This window comes from Ceraceosorus guamensis, assembly GCF_003144195.1.
Source record: "Ceraceosorus guamensis strain MCA 4658 unplaced genomic scaffold IE81scaffold_66, whole genome shotgun sequence".
Taxonomy (NCBI): Eukaryota; Fungi; Basidiomycota; class Exobasidiomycetes; order Ceraceosorales; family Ceraceosoraceae; genus Ceraceosorus; species Ceraceosorus guamensis.
Window position 1 is genome coordinate 35,628 of NW_020290061.1, and position 25,567 is coordinate 61,194.

Genomic DNA, 25,567 nt, shown 5'->3' on the forward strand with positions numbered 1-25,567 from the left:
GCACCAGCACGCACCACTCACTCACTCACGACTCGCAACTTCTTCTCGTCGTGCCTCCACGCTCGGGCCACTCAGACTCACACTCATCGCGCGATTCTTGATTGAGGATGCGTGCCGTGCGTTGCTGCTGTTGCATATATGATGGTTGCATGCGTGATGCACGTGCACCCCCTGCCGCGCGCGGTGTCTGTTGTGTGCTGCGTTGCGTTGCGTGCCTGCATGGGAGTGAGTGAGTGAGTCGTGAGTGAGTGAGTGAGTGAGTGAGTGAAGCAGGCAGGCATTCGTGATTGCACCTACACCACCTATGCACGGTGGAGCTAAACGTCCACACCTGCACTCTTCAGACTCACGACTTGCAATCACAGCTACCAACCAGCACCCTCGCACCCTCGCACCCTCGCACCCTCATCCACGCTGCACCTACGCCCCTCACTCGCAGCATTCATCTCATGGTCACGCACACGCACACGCATACACGCACACGCATACACGCATACACGCACACGCACACGCACACCCTCACCCTCACCCTCACCCTCACCCTCACCCTCGCCCACCCCACGCTGCCACCATGGCCACCTCGCTGCACGCCATCGCAACTGCGCTCTTCTACTACCTGCTGGGAGGCTTGACATTCCTGCCCCTCTGCGCCATCATCCTGCTCCTGCACTTTACCTTTACAGCCCCCGTGCACAGCATTGTGGATCAGCAACAGCATCGCAGCAGCGACATTGTGAATGCACACTCATCAGACTCGCTCGCAGATCCATCCAAAGGTGCATTGGATGCTGATCAGAAGCGCGCAGCTCTTGCGCTGGCCAAGGACAATCACGCTAGGGTCAATGCAGCAGCTCATGCTGGCGGCCAACATCACACGCGCACGCGAGAGGATGCCATTGCGATTGCTGCGGCAGATGCGGCCGGGGCGGGGGCGGGGGCGGGGGCTACGGCGACTGGTGTGCCTTCATCGGCCAAGCGATTGGGCCCATCGCCCGCGATCCATCCCAAACCTTTTAGGAACGGGTGGATCGTGGTGAGGCGCAAATTTGAAGGTCAAGCTGCAAGCGCTCTGCTCGCCAGTCAAGGCGCTTCCAATCGAGCAGCCGCGGCCGTCGCTGCAAAGAAAGATGGGCAAGGGCGAGCGGGTGATCAGAGCAAACCGGCATCGGGTGCGGGTGCGGGTGCGGGTGCAGGTGCGGGTGGACACGGTCAGCAGCCATCCTCTTCGGGCTACATGAGCGCAATGTACAGGGGCGTCATCAATTACAGGCAGCACAGGGCTGCAAGATCATCTCATGCCGCTACAGCAGCAGCAGCAGCAGCAGGTCTCGATAGCGCCTCTTCGAGTTCAGCGTCAACGTCCGCGTCCGCTTCCAACTCCAACTCTCGCGATGCTTCTCCATCAACCAGCACCACCACTGGCACTCGCGATCCGCGCAACGCTACACCCCAAGCCGCGGCAGCAGCAGCAGCGGCGGCGGCGGCGGCGGCGGCGGGCAATGGCGCCAATCGCGAATCCTTTCACGCCATTCTCAAAGGTCCCGTCCTCTACCTCTACTCTTCCAGCGACCCATCCGCACCAGACACGGAATGCCATGCGGCCATCGATCTGCGTGGCAAGCGCGTCAGCTTGTACGTCGCTCATGCAGGCGATACCGCAGGAGACCCGCAAGAAATCTTTGACAATCTAAAGGAAGAGGAGAAATTGGGAGTGGTCAAGGCGGAATTAGATAGCTCCGATAACGTCGCTGCAGGTCTGGCCACAGCCAGCAGCTCGACGACGGTGACGGATGATGAGAATGTCGAGGCGATCAGCCAGAGCGTCAGAGCGCGGGCCAGGTCGAATTGGAACAGGGCCAGAAGAGCTGCTGTGAGGGATGGGGAGCTATTCACCAAGCGCAACGCGGTCAGGATCGTCGCCATGCCATCGTCATCTGCGCGTGCAGATGCGTCATCGGCACAAAACTCATCTTCAGCAGCAGCAGCAGCAGCCTCATCATCCGCGCAAGATGTCGCTTCGAGTCTTGGCGGCCGCTCCATGTCGCTCGCGCAATGGTTCATCTTTGCGCGATCTGCTAGCGCTTTGGAAGATTGGTACCACGCACTGCTGCACGCCTCCATGATCCCGTCGGATGTGACCGCCGCGAGGCACATCAACAACGCCTCGAGCATCGACGGCTTGGCGTCAGACGCGCTGTCCGACGTCTTTTCCCCGCTAGACATGGTGCGGCTCTTGTCCAATCTGGACAGTATCCCCGATCCCATCCCGCTGCGCTGGCTGAATGCTCTGCTCGGAAGAATCTTTTTCAGCATCTACAAGACCAAATGGTTGGAGGAGTACATTACGAGAAAAATCATGAAAAAGGTGTCGAGAGTCAAGACGCCGGGCTACTTGGGAGAGGTCAAGGTGAGGAGCGTGGAAGTGGGCAGCAATCCGCCTGCATTTAGCAGACCGATGCTCAGGAGCTTGACGGGCGAGGGCGAAGCTTCGATGGAGGTGAGCAGGAGCAGAAAAGAAAGAGCGGGCACCGTTGTGGCTCGATGAGTGAACTCGATGCAACCCACCCCTCTTTTTCCCCCAACCGCGCAGGTCTCGGTGCATTACACTGGCTCCATTCGTCTCACCATCAGCACCTCTCTCACGCTATCTCTCGGCTCGCGCTTCAAACCCTACACCATCAACCTCTTGCTCGCGGTGGTCATCAATAGTCTGACGGGCAATTTGCTGCTGCAGATCAAACCTCCTCCGAGCAACAGGATATGGTTCGGGTTCACAAAGTTGCCAGAAATGGGCATCGATGTGGAACCGGTCGTGAGCGAGCGCAAAGTACAGTGGGGAATGGTCCGGAGATTGATCGAAGGCAGGATCAGAGAATTGGTGAGCTCTCAAGCGTGCGGCTGGAGCTCTTACGCTCGGCTGGCAAATCGCGTATCGCAGCACGCCTATTTTTTGACCGTCTTGCTATCCCTTTGTGCTAGATCACCGAGAGCCTCGTGTTACCCAACATGGACGACATTCCATTCTTTGACACGAGGGCGTACGAACATCGAGGAGGCATCTGGTCCGAAGCGGGCAAAGGCGCATCGAGCGAATCAGATGTGGGCACGACCACGCAGGGTGCGGCCTCGGGCACCGAGAGCAAAAAGGGGCGAGCAAATCAGCTTGGTGCGCGCGCTGCGGAGAGAAGGGAAAGCGCACCAGCTGCAGTCGAGCCATCTACCGAGTCTAGATTGAGCGCACACTCCACGTCTATGGCTGCTGAACCTCAGCTCATCGACTATGGAAGCTCGAATCTAAGAAACAGAAAGGGCGGGCCGAGCTCGCAGAGCATCTTGTCAAGTGCTGGTACTTCGCCTTCCAGCCCTGCGATTGCGGGCCTGAGTAGCTTGCTCGCCAAAGATCAGGCTGCTTCGGCCGCCGCTGCAGCTGCAGCTGCGGCGGGGATCAACACTCCTACAAACACGCCCGACGAAACGAGCGGGATAGACGTGAGCGGAGCGAGACCGGCTTCAGTGCGATCCATGCCTTCTGCTATTTCCACGCCGTCCAAAAGAAGATCCTGGTTCGCGCCTTCCCGTTTCGGCGTAGGTAGTGCCGGAGGACTAGATGGCACCTCATCCAGCGCGAGCATCACCAGCTCTACAGATGGCGGTGGCAGTGTGCCGAGCCAAAGCAGCATTCCTCCAGGCCTGCAAAGGCTGGCAGGCTCCAAAGGACCCAAGAGCAGCCTAGCTTGGGGAAGCGCTAGCCTGGCGAATGCCCCCTCGAAGGACGCACCGAGCGCAAGTGCGAGCGAGCCACCGCTTAGAGAGGAGGAGGATGCGGAGCTTCCGCTCTCTGCTTCACTAGAATCGCAGACTTTGAGCGCCGAGTCTCGGGCTGCGCTACCTGATGCTATCCCCTTCAAGCCTACGCACGGCCAGAATCAAGACAGTATCAGCTCCGAGCTGTCAGACGCTTCGGCTGCGAGCGGCATCAGCGCAACGACAGAAGATCTGCAATCTTTTGCTGCGGATATGCCTAGCCAAGACGAGGACAATGGGCTGGTGGAAGCCCTTCCAGCGTTGCATCCAGCGGACCAAGTCTCTCCTAGCTCTGGCTCTGCTCTTCCGCTGAACACCGCTTCGTCTTCCATACCGCCTGCGGTCCAGGTCACCTCACCGCGAGACGACCACGATCCGCCCGAGACGCCGCGCGGAATAGCGTCCTCTACGGCATCGGATCTGACAAAGACGGACGTGGCTGAGGGAGAAGAGCTATCCAAGCTGGCACCGAGCTTTGCACCCGTGGTAAGCAGCTCGCCCGCTGCTTCGCCGCAGAACTCGGAACCTGCTTCTCCGTCCCTGTCCGACGATCGGCGTCCGTCTTTGAGCCCGGTTGCCGTGCCCGAAGCCCCACCAGCGCGCGTGGATCGCAGCATGTATGGTTTTGCTCCTCCGCCGAGGAGGGCACCGCCGAGCCTCAGCACGACAGATGTGCCTGCTAGCACTTCGCCATCCGGTTTGAGCGTTCTGAGCGCCGGGACAGGCCTGAGCGCATTTCATCGTGACAGGTACAATACGACGATTGCGATGAGGGACGATGCTTCGGTTCGATCTGCCGCTTCCACCTCTTCATCTGCCACTAGCGCCTCTCCAGCAGGCGCTGGCGGCAACATGACCGCTTCTGCGCTCTTCAACAAGGCGAAAGCTAGTATGGCGGACAAGGAGTCTAGACAGGCCGCTGCCAAGGAGGCCAAAGATGCGATCAAGAGGGGCTGGTCCAATTGGAATACCAAGAGGGCGGAAGCTGCTGCTCAAAGCAGGAGCAGCAATACCAGTCCTGCACCACCCGTGCGGTCCGAGATTGCCGGTCCTGCCCAGTCCGGCTCAGGTCTCACCAGCACGCCGGCCGATTGGGTATCGGGAGGAACACCTGACCTTCCTGGTGCTGGTTTCGATGCGCAAGGACCACCAGCAGGGTTCGCGCATCCATCTTTCGAAGGGAGCTCATCTGCCGCCATGATTCGGACGGGCTCCTCGAGCTCATCCGTGGCGTCTACGTCCACCGGAGGTGGAGCTGGTGAGAAGAGGTCGTACAGGGATCACAGAGAAGCTAGGAGCAGAGCTAAAGATTCAGCTTCTCCGAGCGTCAGTGGTAGGAGCACGCCTGTTGGGAATAGCTGGGCTGAACGCGAGCGAGAAAGGGTGCGCGTTGCGAAAGCTATTGCTGGGGCGGAGGTTGTCGACGTGCAGCGCACCTCTGATCAGGGTTTTGATGGCAAGGTGGCTGCTTTGAGCGGCGGCGAGGAGCCGAACAGGAGTGACGTTGTATCGCCAGCGGCCACAATAGCACAGCCTAGGAGCGATGCAAGCGATAGTCCAGCGACTAGCGTTACGCAGCAAGCTTTGCCAGCGCCAGCGCCAGCGTCCATCTCACCCTCGTCATCACCGGCACAAGCTGCGCCGCCTTTGCTGTCCTCCCGGTCTCGGAACTCTGTCTCCTACAAGACCGAGCGGCGCAGATCTTCGGCGCACTCTCATACCGGACAATTAGGCTCTGCCGAGCCGAGTGGTGCGGGCAGATCGACGAGCGGGGGCGCAAGCGGGAGCGGGAGCGGCATCAAGACGCAACCTACCCGCTCGTCGATGATGGTGGTGCCGGGGATACATTCGGCTCATCGCATGGAACCGCAATCTTTCTCGGCGCCTGCGCCGTCGCTGCCTGAGCTCGGCAGCGCGGATGGTGGTGTTGGTGCCAACGTCGACGGATCGACGATTTGGAACAGCAGCAGTCCCAAGGTGGGCATGGGGTTGAACCTCTTCAGAAGTCCCTTTGCTGCCTCCGCCACCACCACCGCTTCGGCCAGCGCTTCGCCTGCTCTGTCAGAGCGGCGCCTCTCCACGCCTCTTCGGGCGCCCAGCATGGGAGAGTCGCCTGCGAGCGTTGCGAGTGTGGTCGATGATGCGCAGCAACAGCGCAGCCTTTTCCTCGACCCTTCCACCTCGCAAGGGACGGAGATGGATCAGGCTACGCGCACGACGGTCCAGACGAGCGCTGATGCGCGGGATCAGCAGCCGCTCGGCGCGTTGGGCGTCGATGGGATGCTGCGAAGCGCCGCGGAGGGAAGCTGAAATGTGGCAAAGAAGGGGGGCAGGCATGATGTGCACAAGCTGAACCTGCCACGCTTGCCAGATGAGAACGGTGCGGATTGGTGGAGCGCCGGCGGCGGCGGCGGAAGCGGGAGCTGCCTATGGCTGATCAGGTCGAAAGATGCTGCGAGAGGGAGTAAGGGGAGAAGTGGAGCGCACTGGCGATGCGCTCTTCCTTTCGAAAGCGTCGACTCGACGCCTGGAGGGAGCAGGGGAGGTGGGCGGTGCAAGTGGAAGTTTTGTCAAGCCTCGAGCACGGCCCCCCCATCATCGTCACGCGTGTTCACCCCCCCCCTCCCTTTGTTTCGACCCCTCCTCACAATTCACAAGCGTGAGTGCCGCGCACGCACACGAAAATTTCATCATCGAATTGCACTTTTCCCGGGCCCAACGAATCGTCATTCCAGAAGGCTGCGCCGTGCGGCAAAAAGAAAAAAAAAAAAAAAAAAAAAAAAAAAAAAAAAAAAAAAAACAAGACAAGATAAAGGGGGGGCAAGTCTTCTTTTTTTATCTTGGAAGTTTCTTTTTTTTCCTTTGACCCGCTCCGTCGCGAGAAGAAGCTCTGCCCCTCCCCTTCCCCCCTACCTGCCGCGACGGCGTGCGGTGGGCGTCGTGACAAAGGGGTACGGAAATGTCCTTTTGTTTTTGTTGTTTTCTCGAAGGGTTTCATGCTCAGGACATTCAAATTCGCGAGATTCGTGAGATTCGTAATCCTCGTGGACCTGGGACGGCGATGCGGTGCGGTGCGGTGCGATGCGATGCCACGAGCAAATGCGTTGGGCGCCCGAGCGAGCGAAAGAAGGAAGAAAGAAAGAGCCTGCCTGCCCTCACGAACGCCAACTTCGATTGCATGGGCGACGAAGGGAAAGCGCGTCGCGTCGCGGGGGGGGGGCGGGGATGGCGATGCGATTTGGCTTCCGGCTTTTTGGATGGTGCGTGGGATCATTTGCTTGGGCGTGCATAGTCCACGAGGCAGGATAGAGAAAGGGGGGGCCTTTTGTCCAAGAGCGGAGCAGACGAGGCCCGCACACTTGTGGAAATGCGGCGCGTGAGCATCGAGGCGCATGGAAGCGAGGTTGAGGGACTGCTGGGTCAATCTTGGTCTGGATCTCGAGCCTCGATGTCGAGGAGTTGCAGAGCCCGTCCAAAGTCAAGACGAGGCGGGGGATGAGAGGGCATGGCTGGGCAAAAAGTTGCCTTCCGGTTTTTTGGGGCAAGGGAGCGGAGGTTCTTCCAAGGAAGGCACAGATACTGGTGTCGAGAAGCGACGTTTCACTTGCTCGGACCGCACGCGTAAGAAGAAAAGCGCCCACCTCATTTGAATCCTCTGCATTCCTCGTGCGCCGCCTTTCTTCCCCTTCCACGCAACGATATCAATCCGACCCTTGCCCTTCTGTGGCCGGCGCATCGGCCATCATCGCACCTCCAGCGCCCCTCTTTCTCCTCTTTCTCCTAGCAGCTCCAGACCTTCCCGAGGCGAGACTCTGCATCCGCTTCGCATCCGCCGCCTTGCTCGACGACTCTTCCTTTTGACTAGTGGTGGAGCCATGCGCTGCTGCCAATCTCTTCGGCCCATCGCCATCGATCAAGCGCACTTTTCTCTTCTTGACGCTCAAAGGATTCGGTTCTTTTGCCTTTTTCCTCTTCTTCATGTCCGATGAGGCTGAGAGCAAGTGGTTGGAATCGGATGATGGCCGACTGTTACCGCTGCCGCTCGCACCCGCATCCGCATCCGCACTCGAAGCACCAGGCTGGTGGATGGAGGATGAGCTGATGATGTGAGGTGAGGATGTGCCGGAATGCGATTGGGCCGCTGCGCCTAGCAAAGAAGCTTCGTGCGCGTCTGTAGACAGTTTGCACGCTTCGAGCTGGAGCGGGGAGACACGAGGGGTGTTGAGCTTTGAAGGCGAACAGTGGGAACAGTGACAAGAGGGGGACCGAGGTGCGCGGCATGAGCAGACAGACTCACTTGACGGACCCTGTGCATGGTTTGCGTGCTTGTGGGCTCCATGACCAGCACGCCGGTGGGGTTTGTGTGCAAGCATGGCACGCCCGCTATTTGCTGCCTGACGTATTGTCTGAGCGCAAAGGAGTTGGAGCAGAGCACATAACGATGTTTGTTCGTTGCACCTAATGTCGAGGTGAGGCGAGGCGAGGCGAGGTGATGAGCAAGTCAGAGGGGAATGGATGCGCACACGCGCGCCACGCCCACGCCCACGCCCACGCCCACGCCAGAAACTGACCGATGCAGGATTTGATGCAATCTTGGCTGCTCAGATGCACCTCTTTGTGACCGCACAATCTCCTCTCGCAGCTCTTTGCCAACTTGACAGCTCTTCTGTGCAATGCTTCATCCTTGTCCAGCTTGTACAGCTCCTCGATGCAGCACTGACTGATCAGCAACTTGACTTGCGACGGTGCCGCGGTGCTGCGACTGCTGCTGCTGTGACTGCTCCCACTATCTGCCTGCTGCCCGTGCGCCTGCGCCTGCGCCAACTTCGCCTTGACTCGAGCTTTGCTGCCCAGTGCAGCTACAGCGTGGACTTGAAGCGCATCTGCCAATCTCAAAGGCAAGGCTTCTGCGCTGATGTTTTGCTTTGCTAGAGCGAGGATGAGGTCAGAGTCGAGCAGGAGCTGCAGTGGCAGTCTAAAGTTAAAGTGACGCAGGTAGAGGGAAAGGCATTTGCGCGTCTGTTTGGCTCGCTTTTGACGCATTGTGGGCGAGTGTGGGGGGGGAGGGTGTGAGTGTGTGGTGTGTGGGATGGGGCAAGTGTGATGGTGTGATGTGGTCGAATGGCAGGCAGCAAGTGTTGAAGCAATCAAGAATAGACAAGAGAATCAGGTTGGGCAGGGTCACGTGGGCATGGATTGATGCGAAGTCATGAGTCTTTGAGTGTGAATCTTGAATCATAATAAATGCGAATCTGATCAATCAATCTGCGCACCCAAACTCGAATCTCATATAGAAAAAAAAAGTTAAAACAAAAAAAGGAGCAAGAGGGACGCGTAAGAGTCAAGTCACGTGGTTCCCTTGCGAACACGAACTCTTCTACGCCGACGCAAAAGAACCGGCAAAAAAAGCGACGCGTTGCGCGACTGGTCGGCAGCCATGCCGGTGTAGAAGAGTCATCAGAGAGAGGGACGCTCTGCTCTGCTCTTCGCTTGCGGGGGTTGTATAGGTGTGTGATCGTTGTGTGCAGAAGGGAATGTGAATGAATTCAACTTGCGAGTTGGCCCATTGCTCCCCATCATCGCCACCACCACCACCACCACCACCACCACCACAACATCACAACATCATCCTCTCGCACTGCCATCACCCATCTCGCAGCTTGAGAGCGCAAGTGGATGTGCGGCTGTACACACGCATATATACACCCGTGTTCCAAGCTGCACACCTCTCGTCCAGCTTCCTCCCCCTCCCTTGTGTGTATGCACTGTCGCAGGTGAGTGAGTCGAGTAGCTGCGCGGAACGAGGAGAGGGTGGGGGGAGTTCAGCAAAGCAAAGCAAATGATTAGAAATACGTTATCATTTAATCTGTCAATCCTCAGAGATGTATGTGGCCCTCCCGCAAGGGGGTCCCCCAACATCCATGATGGATCAAGTAACCTTTAGATCCGTTGTCTCTGATGCTCTTGCTCGCGTATCCTCTCGAGTCCCATGTCGCTGCGCATGGCTGACCATCTGCCTGGCATGCTCTTAGCTCTTCCAGCAATTCAACCGATACGCGCATACACACACTCTCTTCTTTTCGAAGCGCTTTGCAATGTGAGTCACCAAGTCATCACCTTTGTGTTTCATGCGGGGGGGGGGGCATAAACGACGAGAGGATGAGCATTCACCGACAGGCGGACTGAAATTGCTTCTTTGTACAAAGAGGGCTCAATGCAAATGTTAGACATGATTATCGGTTGCTGATTGTTCGTTTGGCTGTGTTGCAAAGAGGGATCCCGTTTGCACTGCACGCGTACAGAGCATGCTGCTGACGCTTGCCCGCACGCACACGCACACGCACACGCACACGCGCACGCACACGCACACGCACACACACACACTCTCTCGTTCGTCTGCGCACGTCTTTGCACGCTCATTCAAAGGCTGAAGCAGGGCTGAGGCGTCGCTTCAACGGGCCAGGCGCAGGTTAAGCATGTAGGGTTGCGCTTTCCCTCAAGCTTCACCCCCCAATCTCGGTCCTGCGTTCAGCGTCCGTGTCATTCGCAAGGGAACACGCCATCTCTGCCGCTGAGCCTTTCGTCATGTCTCCGAGCGCAGTGGAGGTAGGGCGTGCAAACGCAAAGCCCGTCGCTAGGACGGCATCAGCAGACACGAGCAGCCAAGCAGCAGCGGCAGCAGCAGCAGCAGCAGCAGCAGCAGCATCTCATGCCTCTTCATCACCGTCACCGACATCATCGCCATGGCACAGCCGCACCCTCTTAATCATCTGGGCATTCCTCGGCCTCCTCTTGACTCCCCTTCAAGCGCTGATCTACCTGCTTCGCATTCCCTTGCGCAAATTGCTGCTCCGCATGCTCTCTCTCGGTCCCATCCCGCGCCACATGGCTTTCATCATGGATGGCAATCGACGCTGGGCAAATTCTCAAAAGGTCCCGCTTCCCGTAAAACAGGGACACATTTCGGGATTCGGAGCGCTCAAGACCGTGCTGGAAGTGTGCTTGGAATTGAGAGGCTTGGACACGGTCAGCGTGTACGCTTTCGCCATTGATAATTTCAAGAGGGAACCGGAAGAGGTGGAGGCGCTCATGATGCTGGCAAAGAGAAACTTGAAAGAGCTTGCTGGGCACGGGTGAGTCTTTGCCATCGTCGATGGTGGAGTGCAAAGGTTTCGGTGCAGCGCAAAGCGGCGTGAAAAGCACAGCGTCGAGAAAGGCTGATGATGCGCTTGTGCTCGCTTGCTGCTCCTCCTCTTCTTCTTCGCCACCCGCACAGCGAGGTGTTGGCCAGACACTCGGTGCGCTTGCGCATTGTTGGAAGGAGGGAACTCTTGCCGATCGACGTGAGAGCGGCAGTGGAGAGCGTAGAGCGAATGACGCTGGGTAATAAGAGGTGAGGGTGGATTTGGCGTTAGAGCAGACTCGTTTTGGCCGTGAAGCACGGGCTTTTCTACTGGCAAAGCCTCGATTGACGATGCTGACTCTGAGCGCGCGCTTCTCTACTTTTTGGCAGGGCAACGCTCAACGTTTGCATACCCTACGCCTCGAGAGACGAAATGGCAGGCGCTGTACGCTCGCTCGTCGACCACGCATCGAGAGTGAGGCAGAACGACATGGAGCCGCAATGCACGCAGGATGCGCTGCAGCAGAGAATGTTGCTGGCTCATAGTCCGCCCGTCGACGTCATGGTGCGCACGTCGGGCGTCAAGAGGTTGAGCGATTTCATGCTCTGGCAAGTGAGTCTGTGATGAAAGAGAGAACCCACATACAACTTTCTCTCTTGCGTTCATGTGGTCTGGGAGAGTCACCCCACCCTCCTGCTCAATTCGGACGCAAGCCATTCTATCGCTTTGTTTCCCCCTCTTTGCGTGTTTTATTCTTCGTGCTGACTGGTCGACTTTCTTTCATCGACAGTCTTGCGAAGAGACGCATCTGCACTTCACGGCTAGATATTGGCCGCTCTTTGGACTGAGGGAACTCATACCCATCATACTGGACTATCAGCGCGCAGAGTGGAGGAGAAGATTGATGAGCTGGGCCAGCTAAGCTCAGCTAAGCTAGCTCGTGCCTTTTGTCCACGCTCGAGCATCCGCTTCGTCACGATACTTGGAATTTCTTTTGGCCTCGAGCATACTCGTGCAGAGCGACGAGATGAAGGTGGCCGTCTGGCCCACCGCACAAGCGCGCCGATCTCGTTGGTATGGCCCGCACGCAGGATTGCGGAAGGGATTGACTTGCTCCCTTTTCTGACGCTGCGGTGCAGTGCATCACTCACCAACTCGATGGGGCTGGCACACCGCGTCTAGTTTGCCAATTCGCGCGCCGCCCTCAAATCACGACTCGCGACCTTGCGCCCAGGCAAGATGGAAGGAAGCAGGCCATCTGCATGTGGCCTGCTCCTGCATCCCCGCCACATCACGCACAAGCCGTATCGATCCGCCGCGGAAGACTTGCCTGTTGCAAAATGCAGCACGAAGGAGCCGATGTGTGTGCTTGCAGAGAAGGGTCAGGTGGATGGTCGATCTTTGTCGTCAAGGTGCGAAAGCAGAGTGCGGGTCAACGATGACGGAATCCCTTGGGTCTGTGCCAACGCTGGGTAGAGTCACGGACCGCATGAAAGCCCATACCATCGTTCCTGTCAAGTGAGACGCGTCCTAGCCTTTCGTTGGTTTTCTTCTCAAACGCTGGATGAATCAAGACAAGGTGCCCAAACTTTCAGCGCGCGCAATGGTTGCGTGCGCTTTTGCCTCCTTGCAACCGCTCGGACATGAACGGAAATACGAGCGAGCACCTTTGAGCCCTCTCTTCCCGAGCTTCCTTTTTTCGTGCGGCTGAATGGCGAAGCTTGCTTGCTTGCGAGCTGCGCTCTGCGCTTCACAACACCCCCCTGCACTCTCTCGACGTAGTAATCAAATAGCAAATTTCGCGAGCGCGCGCGCGCGCGCTTCTCTTTGACTTCTCTTCGTAGCATAAGACTGGCCCACCATGCCAGCTACGCTCAATCATGCCTTTCTGGAGAATTTCTTCACTCGAAGCGTTTGTTGTCTGTCAGTCCCGCCCCGCCCCGCCAGCTTTCTAGACGGACCCCCGACGCGACATTGCGTCAGTTGATCAAGTCTTGCGCCCATTCAATTCAGGGCTTTGACAGAATCCTGCTCACTGCATGGGATCTGTTCGACGGCGCTATTGCCCCACTAATTCTCATACGACCAGCAAAAGGCGTTGAATATGAGTTTTGCGGCTTCTGCGGGACCTCCCGTGTTCGGATCGGTTACACTGAGAGCGGAGCGGGGAATGGGGGAAAGGAAAAGCATGTTCGTCATCCCACCACCGTTCGCTTCGAGTGGGACATTAGTAGAGAGAAATTCTAGACGTACGTGCAAAGTCCATTGGCTTCCCCATCGCTGTTGAGAGCGCGTCGATGGGAAAAATTAGCGAAGAGAAAAACGTTTCGGTTGGCTCGATCGAGCGTTGACGGTTGCGATGGATGGGCGCACGGCCCCATGTTCCGCTAAAGTCTCTCTCGCTCGACTCACACACTGCTGTCTGCCCAATGGGAAGCACCCGCTATGGCGTAGCACTTGTCGCCAAACTTTTTCGCAGCATCCTCCTTGCTAGAAGAAGTGACGAACGGTGCGCAATCTGCAGCTTGCACCTTCCAATGGACGATGACCGAAACGGCAAAGCTTGGAAGAAGAAGAAGCACAGCTGCAAGGGCTGGCACAGAGTGAACCCTCATCTCGAAGGCTGGCTTTGGATGGAGTTGCGCGATGATGTAGTGGCGGGGCTCGAAGGTCAAAGATCTGCTTGCTGGGAGCAGGGAAGGTGAGTGTCGAGTGGGGCAAAGAAGCTATTGGGCCAGATCATGCACTCTTATGAAGTCCACGGTGCTGACACTCGATGGCGAGACTCGCAGCACGACCCGCGCTGAGCCGACTACTTGATGCCTACTACAAAATAGCTCTCAGCTCAACATGCAGCGAAGGCAAGGGGGCGCACTAAAGGAAATCTCGGGATTGCACTTTCAGGTCCGCGGAGGTGCAAGGCAAAGCTCTGACGGCTGAGCAGCAACTCGACCTCGCGTGGACCTCAAGGAGAGAACAGAGCAAGTGGCCCATAAGCACGGTGTCTCCAGAGCCACCTTCAACACAGAAATACGACCTTTGCGATACTCTTTTGCGTGTTTTCGGCACCGTTTGTAATCTTCGGACCGTGACTGAGCGCAGACAATGGGAAAATTTAGCAGCGGTGGGCCGTTCGTTTCGCGGGCCGTGTCGATTTCGCCACAAACGTGCGACGTACCGCGAGTCGAGATCTCCGCGGAAGTCAGGCCGAGGTGGAGCGCAGACAGCGCCACAGCAGCACGCGACCACTAAATCGCTGTTAGCGCACCGCAGGCTCACCGTACTTGAGAGTCGCTCGTATTGCCGCGACTTTCTTCCATTTGGCGAGGGCCGGGCGTGCCTGACATGAGACACATCCTGGTCGTTGCACAGTCTCGATGCTTTTGCTGGAGGGCAACTGCACAGCGCTCTCAGCTTCATTGTCCATCGATCGCGGCTCAGATCGATCGCGTCTCAGAGCGCAGACCGACCGCTCGACGCGTACGACACTCCTCGACGTTTTTCAGAAAGCAAAGGAATGACATCACGATTGAATTGGTCCAGGTATGATATGACTCTGATTGATTAGATTGGATGATAGGCCCCTCGTATCTAGAAGGCACCCTGGTCATATGTTCGTAACCATTCGCAGCGTACTCGAAAGATGTTCGTGGATGCTTGGCATTTTCATGAGGCCTGCATGAGTTTGGGGGAATGAAATGCGTGATTCTGCGCTAGGTTCAGCACCCGATGAGTGGCAGGGACAAGGCGAATACTCACATCGCTGGCAGATAGCCACGCTTGTTTCTCGCAAAAGAATCATAGTTTTCTGAAGCAGACTGCTGCGGCGACAGCGGTCGAGATATCCACCACCTCGCCGCGGCGATCAACCCTTTGATCGGAAAAGAATGGATTTGTGTCAGTGCATGCAGCATCATAGGGCGGACCGCATCGACACTTGCCGGCACTCCGCATCAGCAAAACCGGAACTTTTGGGGTTGTGAAAGGCGTCGGTCAGCGGTGGAAGATTGGACGGATCTTAGGGGCCAAGCATCGATTCGTACTGACTCAAAACCATGGAATACATTGACCGTGGCGTCAGGCTGGGTGTTGCATGCACTCGTCCACGTATCCTCAGCCTCTTTTACGGAACCGGGCGGAGTGACTCCTGCACAGTCTGCTAGCAGCGCGACCTGACGCCAGGACACCCTGAGCGCAGCAGTACCGAGAGACAGCATGAGCATGCTTGCGAGGACAACAACCAAGGGGAGTCTCATTTTCTTTCGGAAGTATTGCTGATATGCTTCGCGCCAGATCTTGTGAAGAGTCAAGGTTTGATGAGGTATGCTTGAGACAAGTAAGCTGGAAGTTAGGAGGGTCGGACGTCTCGTTGGGGGACAGCTCCTTTTTTATGTATCTTTTGAGGGGCGCCAAAGACACAGCGAGAATTGCATGGCAGCGCTACCACAACCAGCCTCCGATCCCCGAGCGCGGGCCTTTTCGCGCTTGTGTTCTACAGGGATGATGGTGATTCATTGACAAGATGCACGCGGTACGTTTACATGCATGAGGCGCGCTCGCGACAGCCTCCTGTACGTCATCAACAACCTCAAAGCGACAGCTATGTTGGTGACTCGATGAACACATACGGGTCTCAACACGCTTTGATACGGGTGTCTCGCGAACGCAGACAACTTACGAATCACGAATATGCGCGGCGCGTTCTGATCATTTCGGAGTATGTCTTTCCGAGCAGGACCGCGGTGCCTGCATTGCACCTCTCAACACTATATACACCAACATGAGAAGACTAGCGCTGATGCTGTTTGCGTGCGATCCCTCGCCCACTCGAGAATTCGGAACTTAGCTGGTGCATGTATTGCGGCCCGCTATAGTAAATAGGCACTCACACCCGTTCTAGTCAAAAAGGTCTGCCCAAAGTGTGCTGCTGCGCGAGTTCGAGAATGATGCACCTTGATTCGGTGGACGCAAGTGTTCCTCGCGGCTGCGTACACTCACTCGTGACTTGCAACAGACTTAATGGAGGGGTCAATCCAAATGATAAGTGAAAAGTGTCTGCCTCCGCGCGGACGCAGGCCTGAATCAGCGAGCGCATAGAATATTCCCACGCGCATCAGACTTGGCGTCCGAGTGAGTGGCTTCCTGCGTCGTCCGCGAGGGTGTGCGCTCCGCGGAAGCAACAACCCGAAACAGCCGGCCCAGTCACGATTTAGGCGCAGCGCTCGGCAATTACTGAACGTCGTCCCGCCCTCCGCGGACGCGCCTGAAACGTGGAACCTGCATGCATGCCTTCGTGATTGTCATTCTTGGCCGGTGCAGACCGAGTGGCCCCTTCCCGGCTGTCGACAAAGCGTGTACTTGTTGCTGTACCGTCCGATGAGTATCGGCCGTGAAGTCCTCCGCGGAGGAAAATATGAAGGCGAAGCACCTGCCATGCTCCCTGAGCTGACGGTCTGCTGGGCCGCAAGCAGCCTCATTGCTCTTGCTCGAAGCCGCACCCTGCAAAGTCCAAGGCGCGAGGCAAGCCGACGGCTAGCACTCAGAGTCCAATGTCATGAAACGTGGTCTTTCAAACGTGCTGTGTATCAAGGCGACTGTTCTTGGGGTGAGGTATCCCGCATTCTAAGCTCATGGTCTTCGCGGCCCCCAGGACAGCAAGGCTGACACTTTCAAGGCGCGCTACAAAAGCGTCTTCAAGTCACGCCCTTCCACTGACTACAGTGCCCTTACATGGCGAACCTTCGTAAATTTTGCTGCAGAAGAAGCACGGGCAGCGTCAGAGATTCGTGTCGATCCGATGCGACAATCAGGTAGGGCAAAGAAAAATGATGGCGACTCACCTGCTTAGTGCACCCGCGCAAGTCATTAAATTACGGTCCAGCAGGCGTACGCCGCAGCATCGCGGTTTGCCTTCGCCTCGTTGCCTGCGCTACTTGCGCCAAGTTGTCGTCAGCGCATACGTAAAGTCGTCCAGATCGATGTAGAGTGACTCACGGGCAATTGACCGTTGCCGTTCCTTGATTTCTACGAGATGACACGAGGATGGATGAGCACAGCTAGTTTCAATGTAGAGTGGTCGTTCTGCGCAGCGGCTCACCCATCGCCCGTGAAGGTGGGAATTGCCTCGCTGAATTGTTGACGACATGCTTGCCACCACTGAGATAGAGCATCGCTGTCGTCCATGGGCGGTGCAAAGGTGGTTTGGCAGTTCGGGCGTCGCGAGTTGTATCTTACGCGGATCGATGCTGAAGCCGCAGATGCAAGCATCAGGAGGAGAGTCAGAAACAGAGGACTCAAAGAGCGTCGCATTCTGTCGTCTGTCATACGCTCGGTGTTGATGCGTGTCGAAGTCAAAGCATGTGAGTATCTCGAGCTGATGAGACCACAATTCGTCGGCCTGGTATTCCAGCTGACCTTTGTACTTCACCATGTGATGCGATGGCCGCTTCACGCGAAGCTTCCAAACATCAAAGCACGTCGGCCACTTAGAGACACATTTCCAAAATATCAATGCAAGTCGATTACTTGGAGATACCAATCAGAAACCTTCCTCCTCATCCTGCATTGAGTGGACTCAGAGTAGTTGCATTTGAGAAGATATTCATTGAGGACCTCAATGATAAAGTTTCCACGAGGGTCCCCATTTAGCCTTTGCACTCACCGTCAGCCTCGCATCTCTGGCGGGGAAAATCTCTTCTCACTCTGGCATGGGTAAGCTCGGCTCCGCGAGAATAATCTTTGAGTAGCCTCAGAGCGTGGTTTTTATTGAGTGCACGGTCCCCTTTCCTGCATGAGGCATCTGAGCGGTCAGAATAGCGCACAGGCCCCCTCTCTATGCATGTATATAAGTCTCTTCCAGTTCCTTGAGTCGAGCCCCCACTCGCTATGAATTCGATCTCTTCTCACAACAGTTTTGTGGGCCGAACTAGCTTGAGAGCCCGTTCAGGCGGGTAGACGCAAGACTTACGAATCCGAATGTCGACGGACGGCGGGCGGCGTTCTCTTTGAGGTCTGTGCTTATCTTGCCCCGCTGCGGTGCATTCTTGCAGAAATCGCGCTCTTCGGGAATCGAAATAGTCCAATGCCGTCAGGCGAAGCCACCACCTACGCTCTCACTCATTAGGCTACTGAATCGATCAAGGAAGCAAGCGCTGAGCAAGCCAACCTGCCAGACACCTTTTGCACGTCTTCGCGCACTCCTTCCCCTCAATTCTGACACCTGGAGCGCAGAACCAAAGCGCACAATTCATCGACGTAATTGTTCGGACGCAAAGCAGCTGGCAAGTGCCAAGCGTGGTCACATCGATAGATGAACATAAGGTGTGCCGAAGTTTCACATTGACTCGTCGCTCGGGTTTAAATTGGACCTAATTTGAGACGTAGAGCCGCGAATCGGAATTCTTCAATCAACCCCACCAACGCTTTGGAGCATGACCTCACTGATGCTGTACTTGATAAGGGACGCCGTCATCATTTCCCCTTGCTTTCGATAGCAAGCCACTCTCCGTAGGAGCCTGCCGACTGCAATCACCATGGAACCTCAGTCCAGCAAAGGTTTGCTGCCACAGTGGATGCCACGCTTATCCAATTGCCCAGATTGTCTTTTTTTGTGGAACTAGCAGGAACATGCAAAGACGAGGAAATGTCAGCCAGAGATGAGATGATCGACCATCTTTTGTAGGCAGGGTGAAGGCACAAAATAGCAAGGACTCACCGACAGTCTCCTTCAGCCATTGACCCACTGAAAATTGGGCAGGACTCGAACAAATCAGGGATCTAAACGACTTGACCCGAATGTTTTTCTCCGAGGAACACTTCGCTACTCACCCGCCATCGGAGAATAAGGGCTCTTCAGGAGGGTTTGGGACGACTTTTTTGCACGCCTCGTACCAAAGGGCTTTGGCGTCGTCAAAATCCCTTGGATTCTTGAAACTGTTGCAGCCTGGGCGCCCCTTGTGGTAGTCCACCACTGCAAATGCTAGAGTCGCGGGTAGTAGCATCAACAGTCCAGTCAGATGTATGAGCTTCGTCATTTTGATAGACTTCGGCGAGGTTTTCGTAGTCAAGTCTTGAGTTGAGACTGCAATGCGTTGGCCTCGGTATGTTGGACTTGCTCCGGAAGCTGTGAACTCTGGTTGCTGGAATCGCCCGCAAGGCGTGGGAAGACAAGGTCCGCCTTTTAAAGTTTTCAATTGTGCCTGCTGACAGCTCCTCGGACGCAACGATCCATAATGCACACAGCCTGCGTTACAGGGCACTTTGTCGACCGGTATATTGAACTTCAGCGCAGCCTGGATGTGTTGAGAGATTGTTCGAACCAGCATATGCAGCCTGAGTCTTACTCCGATGTGGCAAGCACCCTCGTCTCACAGCTCACGACAAAAACAACATGACCTGCAGAATGCCAGCCAATAGGCGGTGAGACAATCTAAGATTGCTCTCGCGAGATATGCCTGAGCCGAGCGAGGACGCAGCTGACTCAGAGACCAGTGATTAGTGGCGTCGTCCGCCGCAAGTCGCATTGATCCGCGCTGTTCAAGGACCTCATCAAAGGTGGCCGCGGCACGATTAACACATCAAGCCAGCGACGAAGAGAGTGATCTCTTGAGGCGGCCCCATACTTCTTACCGACAGCGTAGATGGTGGTATTGAAGGTAGAGGGTGACTCAGATGCATACATCGCTATCTGGATTCAAATTCAAGATTCACGATTCTGATTGGATGGATGCACGATGCACGTTTGCGTGGGCATCACGTGACAGCGGCTGTCACGATCAATTCTGAAGCATTCGATTATATCGTGTGACAAAATGCTTAGGAAGCGATTCTTCGTTCAATGCGAGGGCCTCGCTTGCAGCGTGCAGGAAGGATGTGTGACGCACGCGCCGCCGCGCACGCATGCATGTACGCTACCGCACTAACAGAGCGTCACTTGACTCAACACTATCACCATCAAGAGCCGCCAATGACGGCAAGACATATTCATCAAGCTCAAATAGGCTCATTCCACTGGATGAGGTCTAAATGTCAATGGTGATGTTGAAGAAAAGGGGAAGGGGGGCGGGAAGGAGGCAGGCCTCGGAGAGTAAGCAAGTTCAATCATGCTTTTTGGTGCTAGTCGAATAGCGTCATGGCATGTGCCGAAAACCGCTTATCGATGGCTCGAGCAGCTCATCTAGAGGGACTAAAGCTCAGTCCGAGCAACCAAAAGTGGTCAGGCAAGACCGGAATCGAGCTGCTTTGCAGCGCGAAAAGGAGCGCAGTTTTACACGATTCAAGCAATCGTGGGCCAGCATAGATAGTCGGCAAGGGATTGAGTCTTCCCATTGCTGTATGAACAAAAGTGACGTAGTCAGCGACAAGCCCAGTAGAGCTCAGACAACATCGGCGATGCATTCTGGTCGTCAAGATCACGTCTCGGACACACGACTTCCTCGACCTTACTCACGAGCACGACACATCAGCCGTAGATCCTCTGGGATTCGGGACTCGGTTGAGTCAGCAATGGGTCTGGCTGCGAGCAAAGAACATCGGCTGCGAGCAGAGAACATCGGATATACGCAGCAAGCATTGCCGCCTTTCAATCTTTCAGTTCGCTCGATACGTACCCCTTAGGAGTAAAAGTAGGGGTGCTCTCCCAAAGAACGTTGCAAAGCTCGTTCCAGTCTTTGGCGGCCGATTGATCATCGTAGGAGTTGTAAAGCAGGGTGCACCCACTCTTAGGCTGCGCCCACGTTACCGTCGTCGACGTCACAGCGGACGCAAACACGAGCAAGACGAGCAAACATTGACTGACGCCGTGGGCGACCATTTTGCTGTGAGGTAAAAGTTCTTAGTTGTCGGAGTAGGCAGAGGGTAGCGAAATGACTGTTGCGAGCGAAAGACGCAGCACTGGATGAGCGATCTGCTCTTGATGGGTGTCGAGGGTGGCACCTTATACCTTTCGTCGACTGCTACAGTGGTGTGCGAACATGGGCCTCATACTGTCATGGACTTTCTGCTTTGATCCTGCCGACCTCTCCTCCTCAGCCCCATCCCATTTGCGGCACCGTGGCCGCTCAAAGGCTTACGAGCCCGTCCGAGGTTACGAATAGTGTTTTCTTTTCAGCTTCGCTGCATGACTGCGTCTCCAGCGCTGACGCTCCTCCAGGTCAGTGCTGAACGTTGTGCTCAGCGGGCGGGACGTGTATGTATTCGCGCCAAGGTGATCATCGACCCAGGAGCGCTCGGTGTAATGAGCGCTTGCTTCTGCGCCAAATCACGAAAATTTGCACCTAAAATTTCGAGACTCAAGACTGAATGCGGTGCGGTGTGCTGGTCAGCACTCCGCGGAACACTCTCCGCGGCCACGCAGCTATGTATACATATAGATACATGTATATCAGCCCAGCTTGCATAGACCGATGGAGTGTTTGATTGCTGTATAACGATGTATCTGCGGCGACGCTCCAAGCGACGCGCGGTGTTCCCTTAATTACGACGAGACTGCATCGCTTCCGAGCATCACACGCGCAGATCGTACAAACGCGCGCGTGAACCCACTCATGACCATGACTGAGTATATATTTTTGATACTTGATTGCTACCGGTGTAGATAATAAATAACACATTTCAGACAGGAGACACACACTGCGCCAACGCGCCGCGCTGCGTACTCGCCCAGTATCCGGCACAGCGCGTCTGCGCCGTAAGGCACGGGCAGGCATTGGATGCCCGATTCCGCGCCGATCGTCTGAACGTGACTGGCGCTGCGCCTGCGTGGTTTTCTGTGAGCGCCGCGCGCGCGCTACCCGTTCGATTTACGCACAAAATTGACGCATTTCCGCAGACATATGTCCGTGCGCACCCCTCGTTTCGCATCCGTCACATACGATGTGGCGTACAGTCAAATTGCTCTCGTCACACTCGGCCGGCGCATTCAAGCTCTAAGCCATACTTGCGTTCGAAGTACGCCTAAAGCGTTGAGTTGTTCGGTCAAAACATGTGCAGAGAAGTCCGATTTCCTGGCGCGATTATAGAAGACGCAGAATATAAATGCGTCCGCGGGCGCGAGTGGCGGCTTACGCAGACCGCCTTGTCAGTCAAGAGTGTGCCGACTCCATTTACCGCGGTACTGATGCCCATACCGCCTGACGAGACGCGGACAGCAGCTGCACGCGAGAAGACGTATCCTCGACTGCCGACTTGAAAGGTCAACACATATCTTGATTGCCGTGACCTGGACCTCAGGCAGCCCCGCGTATCGACGAGGGGATAAAACACCTAGTGATTTGATTGAGCTTACATCGGCTCTGATTGACTTGGTGAGCACAGGATGGCGAGGGTGTTGGGAACGGAAGGTGCACGGGAAGGAGTGAGATTGCGACGGCACAGCCAGTGTCTACGACGACTTCGCGGCGGGTCTCTTGGGACTAGTTGAATAGCACCACATGTTGCTCGCACAGGGTTGGGAAAAGGTCTGCGGCACTTCAAAGCAGCCACAGATACATAGGCGTATGAAAGTCAGCATTCAGACGAAGCACGATCAATTCAGTGTCTGATTGAGACTGACCGATCTTATCAGATAGTCGGCCAACAAAGATAGTCGGCAACACCTGAGACATAATCTACGGCTTTTCCGTTGGCTTGCCTCTTGGTCGCGTCGCTGCGTCGTCAAGCGTGGACGTCGTCAGTGATGGTAAGGCGGGCTCCGGGCTCCACAATTTGCGCTCGTGAGCATCCATACGTTTTCACTCACAAGCAATACACATCGGCGGTCTTTCCTCTGTGTTTCAAGAAGACTGGGTCAGTGATCACTGTGATTACGCAAGGCATCGGCGAGACTGACTAAACAAATTCTTTTCTCCCTTCAGTCCGCCAAGCCTCGTTCCCTTGCTTGATTCGCACTCACCCTTGAGGATTGAACCCGAACACGCCCTTGTAGATGTCAGAGCAAGCTCCCACCCAGTCTTTCCTGGCGGCCTCATCGTCGAAAGGGGTGTTCAGCAGGTTGCAGCCCGCTTTAGGTTGCGCCCACGTCACTCTGGTCGACGTCACCGCGGACGCAAGCATGAGCAAGATGGATATGGAGACAATACTGCGCTTCAACATTGTGAACGATGGTACTGCACCAGAGAGCGTAGTGGGGTGGTTGTCGCGAGTGAGACGATGTAGGTTTTGGCTTGAGATGGGGCTCAAAATTGTGGCAGTTTATATGCCTTGAGCGGATTCCTACGGGCCAAATGGCCCCGTAGACCTGTGCCCCCAGTCTCTTTGCTGCCAAAAGCTTTCAGACGTCCTGCCAGCGTCCTAGAGTCCTCGGCCGAGGTATTCCTACTTCCTGTATTTGTGGTTGATCATCCCACGAGCACGAGGTCTGTTTCTCAGCTCATGTGGCTGCTCGAGAGGGCCCTCACTCGCCCCCTTTTTGTTGCCTTGGGCTGGTGGGGTCACGCGCAGCAGTAATCAGCCCTTGATATCGAGAGCGCCGGGTTCACTGGTCTCCTCAATCTACGGGAAAGATTAGCACTCCGAGTCCGTGACTGCGCTCTCCGCGGACAAGACCTGGACGCGCGCAGCCTCGTATGGGCATGCTTGCTCGCGGCTCCGTGCGCATACTTGCGGGCTCGGGCGAGAGCATGCATCTGACCCGTTGAGGCCTCCTACCACGCCTGAAACACACAAGAGATGATGATGGTATTGAAGAACGAGTGGATGTTCAGGGGTGCATGCATGTATGCGTGCGCGCACACGTGACAACCCCTATCAAAGAGAAATTTGCTCGGAGGGTCAAGGTGAAGCGCGAGTCTTGAGTACGTCGAATTCCATAAATTTGGGGGCGCGGGTACTGTATATGCTCTTCAATCACCCGACGAAGACGGCCTCGTTCTTTGCGAGCTCACTCGCGATTTGCCGATGTCTGACTACGACCTCCGCAGGTACCCACGATTGTGCTGAAGACTCACGATTCAAGCAAGAATGCTTTCAAGGCACATCCTGGGGGAGTCGAAGTGCAAAGGTTTCACATGAGACGCGAAGAGGTGTGTCAATTAGCGTAGCCAGGAAAAGTCCTTATATCTTCAGGAAATGTAGCGGAAAGCGCTCGAGAACGACGTATGCTCGTCAAGACCATTCTGTCAACCTGGCATGGAGCCGAATACCTCAAATATTGATCATTTCAAGAAAAGCGAGCAAAGACCTTTCGCGAAGTCAAGCACGCATTGATGACCCATACACGTTAGTCTGCGCTGACCTCCACCGCTATATGCAGCACAATCAGTGCGGCAGAATTAACCACAACAGCGGGGACCCCTTCCTTCTGTATGGCAGAGACGCATTCGCCAAGATCCTCCAGCGCCGCCAAGGAGATGATCCAGGCTGTCCTTTTGCACCCACTTCATTCAGAACGCCGGAATCTCATATCCGCGGACGCGACCTAATTTGTCGGCGGAGAGCTTCCCCTGTGATAAAGTGACCGAGCAGCAGGATAGAGGAGCCCCTTGACGACGTCAAGCTGAACCGTGCTTGTCACCGGCATATGGTTGGCTGGATCCAACGAAAGGGGCTTTTTCATTGGCGCACCTGTGAGCATAGATCTCGAAGAGCTGCGAGTGAATGGATCTCTCGCGACACTCTGACACGGCACGATTTCGAAGCTTCAAGGGCAGCTACAAATGGGCGCACCATTTCGCCTCTTCCTGAGGCCCACTTAGCAAGTAATTCTTCAAGCCTTGCGGGCCATCCACCAACTTGCTCACATCTCCAGACACGTACAGACGCGACAGCATGAAGAAATTCTCAACGTTTGGTCTCTTCCCCTTGCTCATTCTTGCATCTGCAACTTTGGCGATCCGAGTAAAGTGGGACCGGCAGCCCAACAGCTGCAAAGGTCCGGGCGTGCCCGCAAACGATGACGACGCTCATTCAAAGTGGGATAAATGCTGTGACAAGCATGTTTCCAATGCGATCAAGCAGTGGGAAAATGACGGGTGAGTCGTGAGGATAATGCAGAATTTCGCATTGGACAGAGGGGATTAGCAGCAGGTTCTCGTTGCGCTCGAGGAGCCCCAAGCATGCGTAACAACGAAGCTGATTTTGATCGGCTTCGAGCTACAGAGGACAGACAGCTACCGCGTATTGCTTGTAAGTGAGGTTCTTGCAGGAGCGATAGCATTGTCTAAGCCAACGATCTCGTTCTTGCCCGCATGACACTACAGCAACTCGCAGCAGCTTGATCCCGAAGGATATCCCATAAGCTATGGCCCAATCTGCGCAAAGGAATTGTGCTGGGTCGAGATCTGAGAAATTAAGGTCAGTAACTCATATGGCTGAAACATCCTGGCGTCCTCGTTGCTAGCTTCCGTTGACCCTCAGGTTTGCTGCAGATCCTTCAGCATGGCACGTGTGATGGAGACGCAGCGACGTAGTCATCCCTCGAGCGGCTTCTCAACCTGTGAATTGATGTTCCTTCCCCGCCTCCACAATGTGACGCAGATGCACAGCGGAAGCTGCCCTTAATGCGATACTTCACATCCGTGGCGCTGTTCATCTGGACTGACATCTCGATCTCGCTCGAGCTTGTGACGTGTGTGATGCAAAGTACGCGCCTACAGAGTGCGCTTTGTTCGTAAAGCACGCGCCTACAGAGTGCGCTTTGTTCG

The 25,567-nt window shown here is 55.8% G+C and overlaps 8 protein-coding genes across 8 annotated transcripts; 4 read left to right on the top strand and 4 right to left on the bottom strand.

Moving 5' to 3' along the window:
* The first annotated feature begins 339 nt into the window (after positions 1-339).
* On the top strand, positions 340-6,518 carry IE81DRAFT_305123 (hypothetical protein). The gene is made up of 3 exons (XM_025512316.1): positions 340-2,497; positions 2,591-2,878; positions 2,980-6,518. The coding sequence occupies exons 1-3, from the start codon at positions 572-574 to the stop codon at positions 6,112-6,114; spliced, it is 5,349 nt and encodes a 1,782-aa protein (XP_025367633.1). The 5' UTR covers positions 340-571; the 3' UTR covers positions 6,115-6,518.
* A 987-nt stretch (positions 6,519-7,505) lies between these two features.
* Positions 7,506-8,847, bottom strand: IE81DRAFT_349212 (hypothetical protein; the record flags this gene model as incomplete). The annotated part of the gene is made up of 3 exons (XM_025516362.1): positions 7,506-8,000; positions 8,102-8,262; positions 8,376-8,847. The coding sequence occupies 3 exons, from the start codon at positions 8,845-8,847 to the stop codon at positions 7,506-7,508; spliced, it is 1,128 nt and encodes a 375-aa protein (XP_025367634.1).
* A 1,542-nt stretch (positions 8,848-10,389) lies between these two features.
* Positions 10,390-11,850, top strand: IE81DRAFT_293348 (Di-trans-poly-cis-decaprenylcistransferase; the record flags this gene model as incomplete). Its single annotated transcript, XM_025511993.1, has 4 exons — positions 10,390-10,937; positions 11,081-11,197; positions 11,318-11,540; positions 11,719-11,850. 4 exons carry the CDS (start codon positions 10,390-10,392, stop codon positions 11,848-11,850), a joined length of 1,020 nt encoding a protein of 339 aa, XP_025367635.1.
* A 1,321-nt stretch (positions 11,851-13,171) lies between these two features.
* IE81DRAFT_349214 (hypothetical protein) lies at positions 13,172-13,543 on the bottom strand (the record flags this gene model as incomplete). Its single annotated transcript, XM_025516363.1, has 2 exons — positions 13,172-13,208; positions 13,341-13,543. 2 exons carry the CDS (start codon positions 13,541-13,543, stop codon positions 13,172-13,174), a joined length of 240 nt encoding a protein of 79 aa, XP_025367636.1.
* Positions 13,544-18,377: 4,834 nt separating this feature from the next.
* IE81DRAFT_220307 (hypothetical protein) lies at positions 18,378-19,570 on the bottom strand. Its single transcript, XM_025511034.1, has 3 exons — positions 18,756-19,570; positions 18,643-18,669; positions 18,378-18,543 (listed from the first exon to the last, which is right to left on the bottom strand). The coding sequence occupies exons 1-3, from the start codon at positions 19,250-19,252 to the stop codon at positions 18,456-18,458; spliced, it is 612 nt and encodes a 203-aa protein (XP_025367637.1). The 5' UTR covers positions 19,253-19,570; the 3' UTR covers positions 18,378-18,455.
* Positions 19,571-19,880: 310 nt separating this feature from the next.
* On the top strand, positions 19,881-20,689 carry IE81DRAFT_220310 (hypothetical protein). The gene has a single exon (XM_025511035.1). It carries the CDS (start codon positions 20,064-20,066, stop codon positions 20,541-20,543), a length of 480 nt encoding a protein of 159 aa, XP_025367638.1. The 5' UTR covers positions 19,881-20,063; the 3' UTR covers positions 20,544-20,689.
* A 1,798-nt stretch (positions 20,690-22,487) lies between these two features.
* IE81DRAFT_349217 (hypothetical protein) lies at positions 22,488-23,018 on the bottom strand (the record flags this gene model as incomplete). Its single annotated transcript, XM_025516364.1, has 3 exons — positions 22,488-22,572; positions 22,666-22,692; positions 22,819-23,018. 3 exons carry the CDS (start codon positions 23,016-23,018, stop codon positions 22,488-22,490), a joined length of 312 nt encoding a protein of 103 aa, XP_025367639.1.
* Positions 23,019-24,692: 1,674 nt separating this feature from the next.
* On the top strand, positions 24,693-25,208 carry IE81DRAFT_349218 (hypothetical protein; the record flags this gene model as incomplete). The annotated part of the gene is made up of 3 exons (XM_025516365.1): positions 24,693-24,895; positions 25,023-25,049; positions 25,124-25,208. The coding sequence occupies 3 exons, from the start codon at positions 24,693-24,695 to the stop codon at positions 25,206-25,208; spliced, it is 315 nt and encodes a 104-aa protein (XP_025367640.1).
* Between the last annotated feature and the right edge of the window lie 359 nt (positions 25,209-25,567).